Genomic DNA, 19026 nt, shown 5'->3' with positions numbered 1-19026 from the left:
TAAATAATAAGAATGAAATTAGAACAAGAATTTAATCAAATGTAAATGCACTCCACTCTTCACCTTCATCGCCCAATTGGATAAACTAAGAAAATATAAGCTAAGATGTTAGTTTAGATGTTGTCCAATGCCCTTAGAAACTATATGAATAGCATATTGGGCCGCCATCCCTCCTCTTACCCTCCTTGCATTGTCAAGGTGAAATAAGTATGAGGTTGATTTAATAATTATTTTAAATTTATATGTTTTATTTATTATTCATTGTGTGTTTCTTACTTGTTAATGCTTTATCAATTGTAAACTATGTAATACTACGAATACTTTTTCCTTGGAATATATAATTAGTTCTCTCTCCCTCTATATTAAGGATATTTTTTAAGAAATTATTGTTTATTTAAATAAATATAATAATATCTATTTAAGAATTATCTCAACCAATATTTTATTCATCTGAGAAGTTTTTTGGCTATCTAAAAATCTAATAAGTGTCAACTCTCTCAAATAATTGATTTTAGTATCCTTTGTGTTCATTGGACTATAATAATACGTAAGTAGACACTGCAACATAGATCATGTGAAATTGAAATTAACATGTTAGGATTTACAAGGTGAAAGAGTGAAGATACTATGATTTTTTGTAGGCAATCAAAACTTTTCTCAATAATTGTGTTATTATGTTGTAGTCCACTAATATTTTAATTTTTTAGGTCACGAAAAAAAGTTCCAAAACCTAATGCAATCCTATTAAAATGTTGAAAACAAGTAATCATGTCACATTATCAATGGCTGAAAATTGATGTGTGGTCTAACATCCATACTCTGAAGCACAAATACATTACATAATTTAATTTTATTATCTAAGGTGCGTTGTAGTGTAGTAGCAACCTTTCAAATGAGAGGCCCCGATTCACCATCAATAAGTTTTCTATATAAGATTTGTGTAAGATGTCATCGAATGCACTATAAAGCGCTGATAGGTAATCGTGAATCGTGATATAGGCATAGCCTTAAATATTAGCACTTTTAAATAAATTGCAAAGGCTCCAAAATGATATTCTTAATTCTCGAGAACTCGTCTTCTCTAGTAGAAAATTATACAATAGTAATTGTGAGAAAATTAGAGAGACCTTCTTAGCAACAACCTTACCTTATATATAGGCTACATTAAATTGTGTTTGATCTTAGTAATGTGAAATGCGGACATGATTGAAAATAAGTATTATTTGAATGTATAAATCACAGACACGGATCTTAAAGTTAAATACCATTAAAAATATTCATAGGCATACAATAATTTATTTTACACTTAAGACTTGAAGAAAAGATAAGACCATTACAAATGCTTTATAATTATATAAATTCTCTTGTCGTTGTTTTAACTCGCAATTTATATTTTGATAATCAATTATCGCACCTTCATTTCCATGCCAAAATAACACACATAGTGTAGCATATCATAAGGAACCATAAATGAAGGTCCCCGAGAACAACAGGGGCCAAACAATTTTACTGAAAATAAGCAGCTACGAAGATGAAAATTTACATGATTCGCATATCGGACAGTGCAATAGGCAGACGCAGGAGACGAGATCACATATTGCATTCGAAGGACAGAGGAAGAGGAAATGAGAGAGACAGAAAAAGAGAAGAAGAAGAATTAGAAGAGGGAGATGATGATTTAAAGAGAATCACACTTAGTGGGCTTGAAAGAGAGCGTGTTCTGAGCATTGTTGTAAAGGATATGGAAGTTTTGCTGCTGTATGTTTCCGAAGATGGAAGGATTCCCCGATGGTTCACCCAACATTGCCAGGCACAAGAGATTTTCAGATGCCTGAATGAAAAAGTTGTCTGCCGGAAGCTCGTAATCCACGCCGCCTTTGAAGTTGAAGACGAGGGTTGGCAAGGTGAGGTGAGCGGATGATGTGTGGTAACAAAGATCCAAACCTGTAGAAGAGCCGTCTACAGGAGTGAGATCAATGGCGGACTGAATTGCTTCCTTAAGAGGAGAGTAGGCAGCCTGGTCCAGGATGGTAACAGTGGTTCCGGAGTCGATGATCATACCTCCGCTGCCGTCCGATTGCAGATCGAAAGTTCCAGGAGGAATATCTAGTGCCTTACCATTGAGGGTGATTCCTGTAATAGGAATGTACCAGAAAGTGGGAATGATACTGCTCTTGATGAGTGGGAGAGTCTTGGCTCCTCCGCTCAAGGAAGCACCCTCGCCGAAAAAGAGGGGGCTGGTTTGTGAAGAAGAGTCGGTGATGGGCAAAAGACAGTAAGAGAACATGTTCTCTGCTTTGGAACCCAGCTGTGAGATAAGGGAGAGACCACCTCTTCCCAGTCCCACAAGGCCACCACCCTGAGAGAATCCTTGTCCTTCGTTGTCATGCCCGCATCCAAATGCAATGCCTTTAACCTTGCTGCTCCCAATTGACAATGTCTCGTAAGCCAGGTCGCCGCTGGTGAAGGAACCATCGCCATACTGATACATAAAGGTACAATCTGGATTGCATCCGGTTTGCGTACTCCCCAAGGCGTCACAAAGAGAATCACCGCAGGGAATTGTGGAAAATGTGGGGGACTTGGAGGGGTCGAAGATTGGCGTAGGCTGAGAGAAGCAGTCCTTGCAAGGCTTGCACTGAGTCCAAATCAGATCGCTCCCCGTGTCCACAATCGCTTCGAAGCTCACAGAGGGCGTTCCCAGTGCAACGCTCATCAGAAATTCTCCATCCCCTACTTCAACGGGCGTTTCAGCGTCTAATTGCCCTCTTATCAATGCCTCTATCTTCTTCATTCGCTTCTTACTTCGATCCACAGCCAAACCCAATCTCTCAGAAAAACCCAACTCTCTCTCTGATCTGCGCGTCATATTCACCCTTATTTTTACATTTTCATCGCTGCTAGACTTCGGCCAACCACTAAACAGTCTGTCCGAAGAACATGATATCGTTGGAATAGTAAAGCATATCAAGACCACAAAACCCAACAGCTTTGAACGCTCCATTTCTCTTTTTCTTTTCTAAACCTCGAAACCTTTTTCTGCTCTCATCTACTCCACTCCATGCAATATATATACACAGAGAGAGTGAGAAGGAGCCTTAAATCAAAATCAACAGATTCCCCGACGTGTCCACATAACAATATCGATCCTCTTAGAAGGATAGACGAATTTATTTAATTTCCCCTTCTCTATCTCTGCCCGTCTGGAATTGTTCTAGAAGTAGAATAGACTGCTGCAATTCGAAGTGAATCGTATTTTTTTCTGTCCATACCTTCACTAAGTATTTCCGTACACTTAACTCGTAATCCAGTTCCCTCTTCCCATTGAATTTTGTGGACCCATTCAGATCGAAATTCCAAAACGTGTTGTAACCGGAGGGTTAGTTTTCTAAAAATATTTAAAATTAGTTTACACATAATTATTCTTAGTCGGTTTATCCGGCTTTCCAACTTATTCTCATTCTTGTTTATCTCATTCTTAAATTTTGCTCTAATTAGTTTATTCATTTTTAAGATTTAGAGATTTTACTTGTACAAAACTGTTATATTCAATGCTCTATTATGTATTCACATTACCGTATCCTATCATAAAGTTCTATTCAAGGATTTATACCAGAAAGAAAAAGTACATGAAAGTTAATGTAATCTATGTGGTTGAACATCCACATATATAAATCATCTAAATTGAATTTTATTTTTATTCTCGTTCTTATTTATCTTATTTCTCAATTTTACTTGTGCAGAAGTGTTATATGCAATGTTCTATTATATATTCACATTGCCATATCCTATCATAACGTTTTGCTCAAGGATTTATACCAGAAGGAAAAAGTAGATAAAAGTTAGCGTAATCTATGTGGTTGAACATGCAAGTATATAAATCATCTAAATTGAATTTAAGAATCCATCTTTTAAGAATTGGGTATGTAGTTGTATCAGTGATAAGCATGAAAGTCATGTCAACTAGGGATCACTCCCCATGTCCACGATTGTTTTATGTCAAATCCATAGATATGCGTAAGTTCTATATGTGTGAATATAAATTCTTCCCTAACATTTGATCTAATAAATCTCACTTTTCGTCAATTTACCTTGAAGTTAACTCTTCACTAATTGTCAAGTATTCGCAATAGTTAAAATCACATTAGGGAGCCTGGTAGATCACTAGGGTCAAGTTCTCCTAGGTTATCCTTCGGAATGGTCGGCTTCACGAGCCTGGCCAATTTAGGTAAATGGAAAAGAAGCATGCAAATTTCCCAAGATGAAAACTTTGATGGAGATAGATTCATCTTGGTGCTCCAACCAAAAGCGTTTCTATGATAAATGTTTCATTTATGCAAATTCGTATTCAATGAATTCTCAAAGCGACTGCATGTTAAATAAATGCACATTGAATTCTTTCAAAAACCAAAATGTTCAATAAATCACATAAAACAGGTACTAAATGTAATTATGATAGAATAAAAGGTTTGGAGTTAAAAAATTCGAATTTAAATTGCTAAATCTCAAGGGTCAGTATTGTATGGTGCAATATTGATTGGACGCCCCATTATTGACCAATAACAGAAAAAAGGCTAATACTTATGTAGAGAATAAATGCCTAGACATTGAGGTGTGGATGGAGAATAATCTAATAATAAATGTGATACATACGAATGTGTGCATGAATCCACGGGATAAGATAGAATATAAGGGGGTGTATGTAAATTAATAAGGGTGGCTAATTAGAGAATGGGCCAAGATTTCGACAAGATTGCATCATTTCTTGATATATGGTTGAATTAATCCATCCTCTAATAATATACCCAAAACTAAGGATAGTTTGACTAGATTAAAATATTTTACCATTATGTTTTGACCATACATTGACGTGCATGTGAATCCTAAAATAGTAATACATCTCAAAGCATATGGAATGTGGAATATATCGTTTAAATTAGATGCTTGGACGTCAAATAATAGTTAATATAGATAGAGTAATGGACCTTGGCACATACTAGCATGTGATACTCATTCTTTACATTTGAATCCTTCATGAGAGCCTAAAAAATAGAGAAATTATGTATAGTGAGTAGCTTATATCTCAAGAATTAAATAGACATCAATAAAATACGTGAACCTATTTAACAATCTAGAAGATTAAGAAATATGAAAATGAGTAGTAAGTTTAGGGGTATCTTCATGTGCAAAAGGTTCTGTGACGTAGTGCCCTATGGTATATTGATACTACCACATCCTATCATATAAAAGCTTTATTTAGAAATGGTGATTGCATGCTTCATATGAGAGAAATTATAGAAGAGGGAAAATAGTACATGAATTTATTATGCCGAAGGCGTCTCTTATATGAATTGGATGAGCTGTTTTTGGGCATCAACGATTGTGAGTAAAGGAGACAGCATTGCAAGACGATTGGGAATATTGGAGCTGCCCGCTGTCCATTAGTTTTATTCTTCATTTTTTGTCAGAATGTGTGCACTGCCCATCATCTCTCGATCTTCTCATTTTACCACTATCTCTCCTCTTGCAGTCACGATCAGATGAGATTTTTTCGAAAATTCTACTCCTCCATTAATGCAAACATAGTACTCTCAAATATTTGAGCTCTCACAATCTAAATTTTAGGGTTCCTGCCACTTGTTCCGTGTGCCTCTTTAATAATTCATAAATGTCATTATTTTCTTGTTTTTTATTTCTATACAATTTAGTTGTTGCACGGTTTCCCATGATAAGTGAATGGTGGGACCTTTTTTAATTACTAAGTACACTCAACCTTTATGTTTCCATTTGTCTAAATCAAACCATCTAGTAATTCCGAAACCCTAAAAAAGTTGTATGGGTTTTATAGACACTTCAAAATTTACTATGTTTGTATGTGTTAAAATGACTATGTTAGTGGGTTTTAAGTTATTTACTTATTATTCTATTAATGTATTATATATAATAATAATATTATTGAATAGAAACCTATTTGTTTAAATAGTTCAAGTAATTTATGGTGAAAATGTAAATAGAATAGAATAATTTTTTATTTTCAAATAGAAATAAACTATACAAATCATGTAAATTGTATTAGTATTATTGTAATATTATCATAAAAACTCGACCTTCAAGGACCCAACAAAAAAACAGATGCGAACCAACCCATAAAAACCAGGGAAAAGCAGCCCCATAGAACAACAGACAAGAACAATACAGAATTTCTACATAACAAAACTACAACACTTTGACCAATTTGTCATTCTTCTGAATGACATCCTCATTGATTTTCTGAACTTTCTTAATGATGTTGTCAACACGGGTCACACCCTTATCTTTTCTATGGAGCCTCGTCGCTGGACCAAGTAGGGGCTTCTCTTTCGTATCCAGATCCGCATCCACATCCTCTGAGGGAGCCCTAAGTTTCTTACAGGTACCAGCATTCACAACCTTATCTTTCTTCACCATCTCAGTGCTACCAGTGGGGCACTTGCCCTGAGAAATATAATGAAGAACTTCAGCCTATTCATTGAGTCTACGTAGACCAATGCTAGTATTGTTCATGGCAGACATACTCACCTCCACCACCACACTCAAACTATGCTGATGTTTATAAGTCATTTTCCAAAGCCTTAATGTGCTCTTCATGTTCCTCCTTAAGGTCTTTAATACCATTAGCCAGGGTATGCGTATTCGAGACCTAGTACTGTCGAGGTCCCCATTAGGTGGATTGGCCTTCTCTTTGAGATTATTAATCTCTTGAAAAATCTAGGTGAATTGGGCATTTTGGTTATCCTTTAAATTCCTCAAGTTAATATTCGTAATCGTATTCTCAGGGACCGACAAACCATCTCCTTAGGAGTAAACCCACCACCAAGAGTAGGTATAGAAACATTGACACCCTAATCCTCCGCAGGCCCGTCCAAATCAATCTGAGAGGCATTCGGTCGCTTAGAATAATTCTCGTTGACATTGTTAAATACTTTGGTTTTGTCAATAGCTCTTGACATAGAAACGCTGGCCACTCTTTTAACCTTCACATCAGAACTACCGTCCACCGAATTAGGGACATGTTCAGGGTCATCCTCCTCGTTAGATAAAATAATTTATTTTCTGCTAGTACGGTTAGGGATTTTAGACGATGAGGGTCCTTGTTTGTTATAAATGTGAAAGACTTCGTTCCCATCGAAGTCCACCTCTTCATCAGAAGAGATTTCCCCATAATGAATATGGACATTCTTCTTGTATTCTATACCAGTTTTAGCACTCGTATTCCTCTCGACATTGATAGTCTTGGCATACTTCATAATCAACGGGAATAAGCCCTCATGGAGAACAAGGGAGGATGCACATTTCTCGTGAGCCCTAATGCTATTATTCAATGATGAGACCAAATAAAAGGCCAAGGAAATGCACTTGTGATGCCGAAAATGATTAATAATGACAAAGTGATAGCTAAGTAAGCTACAGAATTTACCATCAACGGTGAGGCGGCGCACGATAACCTCTGAGACCTCGTACCATGGCTTTGAAAGTGATTTTTTCTCCCACCCAACATTATTATTCTTTCTCACCTTCTCCCTTTCCTTCGGCGGGAAAAAGGTTTTCATCGCCACCATCGCACATTTCTTATGCTTGTAGAATTTGGTGCCCTTGTTCAGAATTTTGGACACCTTAGCCACCATCTCCTCATTAACCTCCAGCTCCATACCATAGACACAGATAAAACCATCCTTCCACCCATTAAGAAAGGCCTCAGTAACAAGGGCATCCACACCATGAAGCATCTCGATATAACTAGTCAAAACTCCTACCGAAAGTTCTTTCCATACTGCTTCCTTATTTCGTCATTTTTCGCAGACTATGGGATCCAAACGGTTCCTATCTCCCCTAATATTAAAAAATACTAATTCTCAACAACCTGCAACACAAACAGAGTTGACATAAACCATATAAAAACAATTAAAAAAGCCACCAGAAAGTTCGTCTTTCCCCTCATAAAAGAAGTCTTGCCCACGACACTTTGGAAGATGTCATTCTCCATCATTTCCAAAAGCCCCTTGAGCTTCGCAAGCATCATAATCATTACGGAGTAGGTTAAGAAGATCCACTGGGATCTTATCATAAATGTTCCAAAGTTTCCTACTTGCCAAGTCGGCCCCAATGTTGGCCTAAATATCCGCAACCTTATTACCTTCATGGTAGACATGTGAAATGTTAAATTCACAGAAGCCCCTGAGAGGAATTAGGCTATCTTGAATAATATGTTTAATCAACCAAATAGGAGAGGAGGAAGTCGTTAAACAATGATGTTTAGGGAGTCACACTCCAACCAGACCCTTCTCAAACCTTTCTCTTTGGCCAATTTGATATTGGTATAAATTGTGAAGGCCTCATTAAAGTGATTTGTCTGGGTACCCAAAGAGAGGGCCATTGTCGAGACCATCCTGCCATTGTTATCACGCACCACTTCCCCACATCCAGCAGGTCTGGGATTCCCATTCGCCACACCATCAATTAATGTTACTTTAGGTCCAATATTTTTTTTAAATGTTATAAAAATTGATTAACAAGATATGAGAAAGAGTTTATTGAATTAATAGATAGAGAGAGAAATCAATCCAATGTCATTTCTTTCAATGAAATGGAAAATATTTTTGCAGGAAGAGCATCATCAAGAATCAAGACAATAGATAAAGTAGTAAATGTTGTCAAGTGAGTGCTAAGATCAACTTTCCCATTGGACTTCTCAAAACATGGTACCTCTGTTTTCTTTGAGATGGGATTCTTTAGGACGGTATATGAAAGTAGTCCACGTGTGCAATATGGTGGAAGAGTTAGTTGGGATTAGGTTTGGCTTGTGCTGGCCAATTATTCAGATGTCCAAATCTCTACTACGATACATAATTTATAAGGATTATTTCCATAAAAAAATAAACCAACTGAATAATTGTAGTGCTCTATTGTATTTAAGTTAAGAGTGTAAAATTATCCCTTTCCCAATTGAATGATCCTTCTTCCTTTCTAGCTATACATTGAATAATAAATAAGTATTTTCCAGCATCTATATCCGTTGCGACAAGAATCTTCGATAGAAAAATAATAATAATAAGTAAAGAAAAATGAAATGGCATTATACTAGAATACATTATTTTCATGACCCAAAATAGTAAATTAATGGATACTAAGCGATTGGAGCTAGTTAAATGCCTTGCTGAAGGAGTAATTACCAAAATAAAAGAAAAAAGAGAAAAGAGGAGACTATGTTTAAACTGGTTCAATTTAAAACTTCCTAATAGTATCCTCATGTGGCATACATTGCCAAGCACTAAGAAAGAATTTTTTATATCATTGTAGATCTAAATGCATCTCACCTTAGGTGGTTAATCGGGTCAATGGAGATGGAAAAATCCTTTACAAAGGCTGCACATTATCTAGTAAGCACAATAGTTTTAAAAGATAATAAATAAATAATAAGAATGAAATTAGAACAAGAATTTAATCAAGTGTAAATGCACTCCACTCATCACCTTCGTCGCCCAATTGAATAAACTAAGAAAATATAAGCTAAGCTACTAGTTTAGATGTTGTCCAATGCCCTTAGAAACTATATGAATAGCATGTTGGACACCTTATCCACCATCTCCTCATCAACCTCCAGCTCCATACCATAGACACAGAGCACACCATACTTCCACCCATGAACAAAGGCCTCGGTAACAAGGGCATCCGCACCATGAAGCGTCTCGATATAACTAGTAAAAACACTTATCGAAAGTTCTTTGCATACTGCTTCCTTATTTCATCATTTTTCATAGACTATGGGCTCCAAACGGTTCCTATCTCCCCCAATCTTGGAAAATACCGATTCTCAACAACCTGCAACACAAACAGAGTTGAGCTAAACAAAAACAATCAAAAACGCCACCAGAAAGTTTGACTTTCCCCTCATAGAAGAAGTCTTGCCCAGGACACTTTGGAAGACGTCATTCTCCATCATTTCCGAAAGCCCCTTGAGCTTCGCACGCATCATGATCATTACGGAGTAGGTTAAGAAGATCCTCTGGGATCCGATCATAAATGTTCCAAACTTTCCTACTTGGCAAGTCGGCCCCAATGTTGGCCTAAATATCGGCAACCTTATTACCTTCACGATAGACATGTGAAATGGTAAATTCGTAGAATCCCCTGAGAAGCATTAGGCTATCTTCAATAATATGTTTAATCGACCAACTAGGGGAGGAGGAAGTTGTTAAACAATTAATGATGTTTAGGGAGTCACACTCCAAGAAGACCCTTCTCAAACCTTTCTCTTTGGCCAATTTGATATTGGTATACGTTGTGAAGGCCTCACTAAAGTGGTTTGTCTAGGTACCCAAAGAGAGGGCCACCATCGAGACCATCCTGCCATTATTATCACGCACCACTCCCCCATATCCAGCAGGTCCGGGATTCCCCTTCGCTGCACCATCAATTAATGTTACTTTAGGTCCAATATTTTTTTTTAAACGTTATAAAAATTGATTAACAAGATATGAGAAAGAGTTTATTGAATTAATAGATAAAGGGAAAAATCAATCCAATGTCATTTGTTTCAATGAAATGAAAAAGATTTTTGCAGGAAGAGAATCCTCAAGAATCAAGCCAATAGATAAAGTAGTAAATGTTGTCAAGTGAGTGCTAAGATCAACTTTCCCATTGGACTTCTCGAAACATGGTACCTCTATGTGCTTTGAGATGGGATTCTTTAGGACGGTATATGAAAGTAGTCTACGTGTGCAATATGATGGAAGAGTTAGTTGGGATTAGGTTTGGCCTGTGCCGGCCAATTATTCAAATGTCGACATCTCTACTATGATACATGATTTATAAGGAGTGCTTCCATAAAAAAGTAAACCAACCGAATAATTGTAGTGCTCTATTGTATTTAAGTTAAGAGTGTAAAATTATCCCTTTCCCAATTGAATGATCCTTCTTCCTTTCTAGCTATACATTGAATAATAAATAAATATTTTCCAGCATCTATATCCGTTGCAACAAGAATCTTCGATAGAAAAATAATAATAATAATAATAAGTAAAGAAAAATGAAATGGCATTATACTAGAATACATTATTTTCATGACCCAAAATAGTAAATTAATGGATACAAAGCAATTGTAGCTAGTTAAATGCCTTGCTGAAGGAGTAATTACCAAAATAAAATAAAAAAAGAAAAGAGGAGGCTCTGTTTAAACTGGTTCAATCTAAAACTTCCTAATATTATCCTCGTGTGACATACATTGTCGAGCATTGAGAAACATAGAATTTTTTATATCGCTTGTAGCTCTAAATGCATCTCACCTTAGGTGGTTGATAGGGTCGAGGGAGATGGAAAAATCCTTAACAAAGGTTGCACATTATCTAGTTAGCACAATAGTTTTACAAGATAATAAATAAATAATAAGAATGAAATTAGAACAAGAATTTAATCAAATGTAAATGCACTCCACTCTTCACCTTCATCGCCCAATTGGATAAACTAAGAAAATATAAGCTAAGATGTTAGTTTAGATGTTGTCCAATGCCCTTAGAAACTATATGAATAGCATATTGGGCCGCCATCCCTCCTCTTACCCTCCTTGCATTGTCAAGGTGAAATAAGTATGAGGTTGATTTAATAATTATTTTAAATTTATATGTTTTATTTATTATTCATTGTGTGTTTCTTACTTGTTAATGCTTTATCAATTGTAAACTATGTAATACTACGAATACTTTTTCCTTGGAATATATAATTAGTTCTCTCTCCCTCTATATTAAGGATATTTTTTAAGAAATTATTGTTTATTTAAATAAATATAATAATATCTATTTAAGAATTATCTCAACCAATATTTTATTCATCTGAGAAGTTTTTTGGCTATCTAAAAATCTAATAAGTGTCAACTCTCTCAAATAATTGATTTTAGTATCCTTTGTGTTCATTGGACTATAATAATACGTAAGTAGACACTGCAACATAGATCATGTGAAATTGAAATTAACATGTTAGGATTTACAAGGTGAAAGAGTGAAGATACTATGATTTTTTGTAGGCAATCAAAACTTTTCTCAATAATTGTGTTATTATGTTGTAGTCCACTAATATTTTAATTTTTTAGGTCACGAAAAAAAGTTCCAAAACCTAATGCAATCCTATTAAAATGTTGAAAACAAGTAATCATGTCACATTATCAATGGCTGAAAATTGATGTGTGGTCTAACATCCATACTCTGAAGCACAAATACATTACATAATTTAATTTTATTATCTAAGGTGCGTTGTAGTGTAGTAGCAACCTTTCAAATGAGAGGCCCCGATTCACCATCAATAAGTTTTCTATATAAGATTTGTGTAAGATGTCATCGAATGCACTATAAAGCGCTGATAGGTAATCGTGAATCGTGATATAGGCATAGCCTTAAATATTAGCACTTTTAAATAAATTGCAAAGGCTCCAAAATGATATTCTTAATTCTCGAGAACTCGTCTTCTCTAGTAGAAAATTATACAATAGTAATTGTGAGAAAATTAGAGAGACCTTCTTAGCAACAACCTTACCTTATATATAGGCTACATTAAATTGTGTTTGATCTTAGTAATGTGAAATGCGGACATGATTGAAAATAAGTATTATTTGAATGTATAAATCACAGACACGGATCTTAAAGTTAAATACCATTAAAAATATTCATAGGCATACAATAATTTATTTTACACTTAAGACTTGAAGAAAAGATAAGACCATTACAAATGCTTTATAATTATATAAATTCTCTTGTCGTTGTTTTAACTCGCAATTTATATTTTGATAATCAATTATCGCACCTTCATTTCCATGCCAAAATAACACACATAGTGTAGCATATCATAAGGAACCATAAATGAAGGTCCCCGAGAACAACAGGGGCCAAACAATTTTACTGAAAATAAGCAGCTACGAAGATGAAAATTTACATGATTCGCATATCGGACAGTGCAATAGGCAGACGCAGGAGACGAGATCACATATTGCATTCGAAGGACAGAGGAAGAGGAAATGAGAGAGACAGAAAAAGAGAAGAAGAAGAATTAGAAGAGGGAGATGATGATTTAAAGAGAATCACACTTAGTGGGCTTGAAAGAGAGCGTGTTCTGAGCATTGTTGTAAAGGATATGGAAGTTTTGCTGCTGTATGTTTCCGAAGATGGAAGGATTCCCCGATGGTTCACCCAACATTGCCAGGCACAAGAGATTTTCAGATGCCTGAATGAAAAAGTTGTCTGCCGGAAGCTCGTAATCCACGCCGCCTTTGAAGTTGAAGACGAGGGTTGGCAAGGTGAGGTGAGCGGATGATGTGTGGTAACAAAGATCCAAACCTGTAGAAGAGCCGTCTACAGGAGTGAGATCAATGGCGGACTGAATTGCTTCCTTAAGAGGAGAGTAGGCAGCCTGGTCCAGGATGGTAACAGTGGTTCCGGAGTCGATGATCATACCTCCGCTGCCGTCCGATTGCAGATCGAAAGTTCCAGGAGGAATATCTAGTGCCTTACCATTGAGGGTGATTCCTGTAATAGGAATGTACCAGAAAGTGGGAATGATACTGCTCTTGATGAGTGGGAGAGTCTTGGCTCCTCCGCTCAAGGAAGCACCCTCGCCGAAAAAGAGGGGGCTGGTTTGTGAAGAAGAGTCGGTGATGGGCAAAAGACAGTAAGAGAACATGTTCTCTGCTTTGGAACCCAGCTGTGAGATAAGGGAGAGACCACCTCTTCCCAGTCCCACAAGGCCACCACCCTGAGAGAATCCTTGTCCTTCGTTGTCATGCCCGCATCCAAATGCAATGCCTTTAACCTTGCTGCTCCCAATTGACAATGTCTCGTAAGCCAGGTCGCCGCTGGTGAAGGAACCATCGCCATACTGATACATAAAGGTACAATCTGGATTGCATCCGGTTTGCGTACTCCCCAAGGCGTCACAAAGAGAATCACCGCAGGGAATTGTGGAAAATGTGGGGGACTTGGAGGGGTCGAAGATTGGCGTAGGCTGAGAGAAGCAGTCCTTGCAAGGCTTGCACTGAGTCCAAATCAGATCGCTCCCCGTGTCCACAATCGCTTCGAAGCTCACAGAGGGCGTTCCCAGTGCAACGCTCATCAGAAATTCTCCATCCCCTACTTCAACGGGCGTTTCAGCGTCTAATTGCCCTCTTATCAATGCCTCTATCTTCTTCATTCGCTTCTTACTTCGATCCACAGCCAAACCCAATCTCTCAGAAAAACCCAACTCTCTCTCTGATCTGCGCGTCATATTCACCCTTATTTTTACATTTTCATCGCTGCTAGACTTCGGCCAACCACTAAACAGTCTGTCCGAAGAACATGATATCGTTGGAATAGTAAAGCATATCAAGACCACAAAACCCAACAGCTTTGAACGCTCCATTTCTCTTTTTCTTTTCTAAACCTCGAAACCTTTTTCTGCTCTCATCTACTCCACTCCATGCAATATATATACACAGAGAGAGTGAGAAGGAGCCTTAAATCAAAATCAACAGATTCCCCGACGTGTCCACATAACAATATCGATCCTCTTAGAAGGATAGACGAATTTATTTAATTTCCCCTTCTCTATCTCTGCCCGCCTGGAATTGTTCTAGAAGTAGAATAGACTGCTGCAATTCGAAGTGAATCGTATTTTTTTCTGTCCATACCTTCACTAAGTATTTCCGTACACTTAACTCGTAATCCAGTTCCCTCTTCCCATTGAATTTTGTGGACCCATTCAGATCGAAATTCCAAAACGTGTTGTAACCGGAGGGTTAGTTTTCTAAAAATATTTAAAATTAGTTTACACATAATTATTCTTAGTCGGTTTATCCGGCTTTCCAACTTATTCTCATTCTTGTTTATCTCATTCTTAAATTTTGCTCTAATTAGTTTATTCATTTTTAAGATTTAGAGATTTTACTTGTACAAAACTGTTATATTCAATGCTCTATTATGTATTCACATTACCGTATCCTATCATAAAGTTCTATTCAAGGATTTATACCAGAAAGAAAAAGTACATGAAAGTTAATGTAATCTATGTGGTTGAACATCCACATATATAAATCATCTAAATTGAATTTTATTTTTATTCTCGTTCTTATTTATCTTATTTCTCAATTTTACTTGTGCAGAAGTGTTATATGCAATGTTCTATTATATATTCACATTGCCATATCCTATCATAACGTTTTGCTCAAGGATTTATACCAGAAGGAAAAAGTAGATAAAAGTTAGCGTAATCTATGTGGTTGAACATGCAAGTATATAAATCATCTAAATTGAATTTAAGAATCCATCTTTTAAGAATTGGGTATGTAGTTGTATCAGTGATAAGCATGAAAGTCATGTCAACTAGGGATCACTCCCCATGTCCACGATTGTTTTATGTCAAATCCATAGATATGCGTAAGTTCTATATGTGTGAATATAAATTCTTCCCTAACATTTGATCTAATAAATCTCACTTTTCGTCAATTTACCTTGAAGTTAACTCTTCACTAATTGTCAAGTATTCGCAATAGTTAAAATCACATTAGGGAGCCTGGTAGATCACTAGGGTCAAGTTCTCCTAGGTTATCCTTCGGAATGGTCGGCTTCACGAGCCTGGCCAATTTAGGTAAATGGAAAAGAAGCATGCAAATTTCCCAAGATGAAAACTTTGATGGAGATAGATTCATCTTGGTGCTCCAACCAAAAGCGTTTCTATGATAAATGTTTCATTTATGCAAATTCGTATTCAATGAATTCTCAAAGCGACTGCATGTTAAATAAATGCACATTGAATTCTTTCAAAAACCAAAATGTTCAATAAATCACATAAAACAGGTACTAAATGTAATTATGATAGAATGAAAGGTTTGGAGTTAAAAAATTCGAATTTAAATTGCTAAATCTCAAGGGTCAGTATTGTATGGTGCAATATTGATTGGACGCCCCATTATTGACCAATAACAGAAAAAAGGCTAATACTTATGTAGAGAATAAATGCCTAGACATTGAGGTGTGGATGGAGAATAATCTAATAATAAATGTGATACATACGAATGTGTGCATGAATCCACGGGATAAGATAGAATATAAGGGGGTGTATGTAAATTAATAAGGGTGGCTAATTAGAGAATGGGCCAAGATTTCGACAAGATTGCATCATTTCTTGATATATGGTTGAATTAATCCATCCTCTAATAATATACCCAAAACTAAGGATAGTTTGACTAGATTAAAATATTTTACCATTATGTTTTGACCATACATTGACGTGCATGTGAATCCTAAAATAGTAATACATCTCAAAGCATATGGAATGTGGAATATATCGTTTAAATTAGATGCTTGGACGTCAAATAATAGTTAATATAGATAGAGTAATGGACCTTGGCACATACTAGCATGTGATACTCATTCTTTACATTTGAATCCTTCATGAGAGCCTAAAAAATAGAGAAATTATGTATAGTGAGTAGCTTATATCTCAAGAATTAAATAGACATCAATAAAATACGTGAACCTATTTAACAATCTAGAAGATTAAGAAATATGAAAATGAGTAGTAAGTTTAGGGGTATCTTCATGTGCAAAAGGTTCTGTGACGTAGTGCCCTATGGTATATTGATACTACCACATCCTATCATATAAAAGCTTTATTTAGAAATGGTGATTGCATGCTTCATATGAGAGAAATTATAGAAGAGGGAAAATAGTACATGAATTTATTATGCCGAAGGCGTCTCTTATATGAATTGGATGAGCTGTTTTTGGGCATCAACGATTGTGAGTAAAGGAGACAGCATTGCAAGACGATTGGGAATATTGGAGCTGCCCGCTGTCCATTAGTTTTATTCTTCATTTTTTGTCAGAATGTGTGCACTGCCCATCATCTCTCGATCTTCTCATTTTACCACTATCTCTCCTCTTGCAGTCACGATCAGATGAGATTTTTTCGAAAATTCTACTCCTCCATTAATGCAAACATAGTACTCTCAAATATTTGAGCTCTCACAATCTAAATTTTAGGGTTCCTGCCACTTGTTCCGTGTGCCTCTTTAATAATTCATAAATGTCATTATTTTCTTGTTTTTTATTTCTATACAATTTAGTTGTTGCACGGTTTCCCATGATAAGTGAATGGTGGGACCTTTTTTAATTACTAAGTACACTCAACCTTTATGTTTCCATTTGTCTAAATCAAACCATCTAGTAATTCCGAAACCCTAAAAAAGTTGTATGGGTTTTATAGACACTTCAAAATTTACTATGTTTGTATGTGTTAAAATGACTATGTTAGTGGGTTTTAAGTTATTTACTTATTATTCTGTTAATGTATTATATATAATAATAATATTATTGAATAGAAACCTATTTGTTTAAATAGTTCAAGTAATTTATGGTGAAAATGTAAATAGAATAGAATAATTTTTTATTTTCAAATAGAAATAAACTATACAAATCATGTAAATTGTATTAGTATTATTGTAATATTATCATAAAAACTCGACCTTCAAGGACCCAACAAAAAAACAGATGCGAACCAACCCATAAAAACCAGGGAAAAGCAGCCCCATAGAACAACAGACAAGAACAATACAGAATTTCTACATAACAAAACTACAACACTTTGACCAATTTGTCATTCTTCTGAATGACATCCTCATTGATTTTCTGAACTTTCTTAATGATGTTGTCAACACGGGTCACACCCTTATCTTTTCTATGGAGCCTCGTCGCTGGACCAAGTAGGGGCTTCTCTTTCGTATCCAGATCCGCATCCACATCCTCTGAGGGAGCCCTAAGTTTCTTACAGGTACCAGCATTCACAACCTTATCTTTCTTCACCATCTCAGTGCTACCAGTGGGGCACTTGCCCTGAGAAATATAATGAAGAACTTCAGCCTATTCATTGAGTCTACGTAGACCAATGCTAGTATTGTTCATGGCAGACATACTCACCTCCACCACCACACTCAAACTATGCTGATGTTTATAAGTCATTTTCCAAAGCCTTAATGTGCTCTTCATGTTCCTCCTTAAGGTCTTTAATACCATTAGCCAGGGTATGCGTATTCGAGACCTAGTACTGTCGAGGTCCCCATTAGGTGGATTGGCCTTCTCTTTGAGATTATTAATCTCTTGAAAAATCTAGGTGAATTGGGCATTTTGGTTATCCTTTAAATTCCTCAAGTTAATATTCGTAATCGTATTCTCAGGGACCGACAAACCATCTCCTTAGGAGTAAACCCACCACCAAGAGTAGGTATAGAAACATTGACACCCTAATCCTCCGCAGGCCCGTCCAAATCAATCTGAGAGGCATTCGGTCGCTTAGAATAATTCTCGTTGACATTGTTAAATACTTTGGTTTTGTCAATAGCTCTTGACATAGAAACGCTGGCCACTCTTTTAACCTTCACATCAGAACTACCGTCCACCGAATTAGGGACATGTTCAGGGTCATCCTCCTCGTTAGATAAAATAATTTATTTTCTGCTAGTACGGTTAGGGATTTTAGACGATGAGGGTCCTTGTTTGTTATAAATGTGAAAGACTTCGTTCCCATCGAAGTCCACCTCTTCATCAGAAGAGATTTCCCCATAATGAATATGGACATTCTTCTTGTATTCTATACCAGTTTTAGCACTCGTATTCCTCTCGACATTGATAGTCTTGGCATACTTCATAATCAACGGGAATAAGCCCTCATGGAGAACAAGGGAGGATGCACATTTCTCGTGAGCCCTAATGCTATTATTCAATGATGAGACCAAATAAAAGGCCAAGGAAATGCACTTGTGATGCCGAAAATGATTAATAATGACAAAGTGATAGCTAAGTAAGCTACAGAATTTACCATCAACGGTGAGGCGGCGCACGATAACCTCTGAGACCTCGTACCATGGCTTTGAAAGTGATTTTTTCTCCCACCCAACATTATTATTCTTTCTCACCTTCTCCCTTTCCTTCGGCGGGAAAAAGGTTTTCATCGCCACCATCGCACATTTCTTAT

The 19026-nt window shown here is 36.4% G+C and overlaps 2 protein-coding genes across 2 annotated transcripts; both read right to left on the bottom strand.

Moving 5' to 3' along the window:
- Window positions 1-1678: 1678 nt before the first annotated feature.
- Window positions 1679-3004, bottom strand: LOC131871334 (aspartic proteinase nepenthesin-1-like). The gene has a single exon (XM_059215952.1). The coding sequence runs from the start codon at window positions 3002-3004 to the stop codon at window positions 1679-1681; it is 1326 nt and encodes a 441-aa protein (XP_059071935.1).
- Window positions 3005-13092: 10088 nt separating this feature from the next.
- Window positions 13093-14418, bottom strand: LOC131871333 (aspartic proteinase nepenthesin-1-like). The gene has a single exon (XM_059215951.1). It carries the CDS (start codon window positions 14416-14418, stop codon window positions 13093-13095), a length of 1326 nt encoding a protein of 441 aa, XP_059071934.1.
- Window positions 14419-19026: the final 4608 nt, after the last annotated feature.

Source organism: Cryptomeria japonica, unplaced genomic scaffold (genome assembly GCF_030272615.1).
Source record: "Cryptomeria japonica unplaced genomic scaffold, Sugi_1.0 HiC_scaffold_394, whole genome shotgun sequence".
Classification (NCBI taxonomy): Eukaryota; Viridiplantae; Streptophyta; class Pinopsida; order Cupressales; family Cupressaceae; genus Cryptomeria; species Cryptomeria japonica.
The sequence above is the reverse complement of the archived record's forward strand: the minus strand, read 5'-3'. Positions and strand labels throughout refer to the sequence as shown.

What these genes read in the sequence shown, in the direction of transcription:
- LOC131871334 (XM_059215952.1), bottom strand. Translation starts at nt 3,004, where the DNA reads ATGGAGCGTTCAAAGCTGTTGGGTTTTGTGGTCTTGATATGCTTTACT.
- LOC131871333 (XM_059215951.1), bottom strand. Translation starts at nt 14,418, where the DNA reads ATGGAGCGTTCAAAGCTGTTGGGTTTTGTGGTCTTGATATGCTTTACT.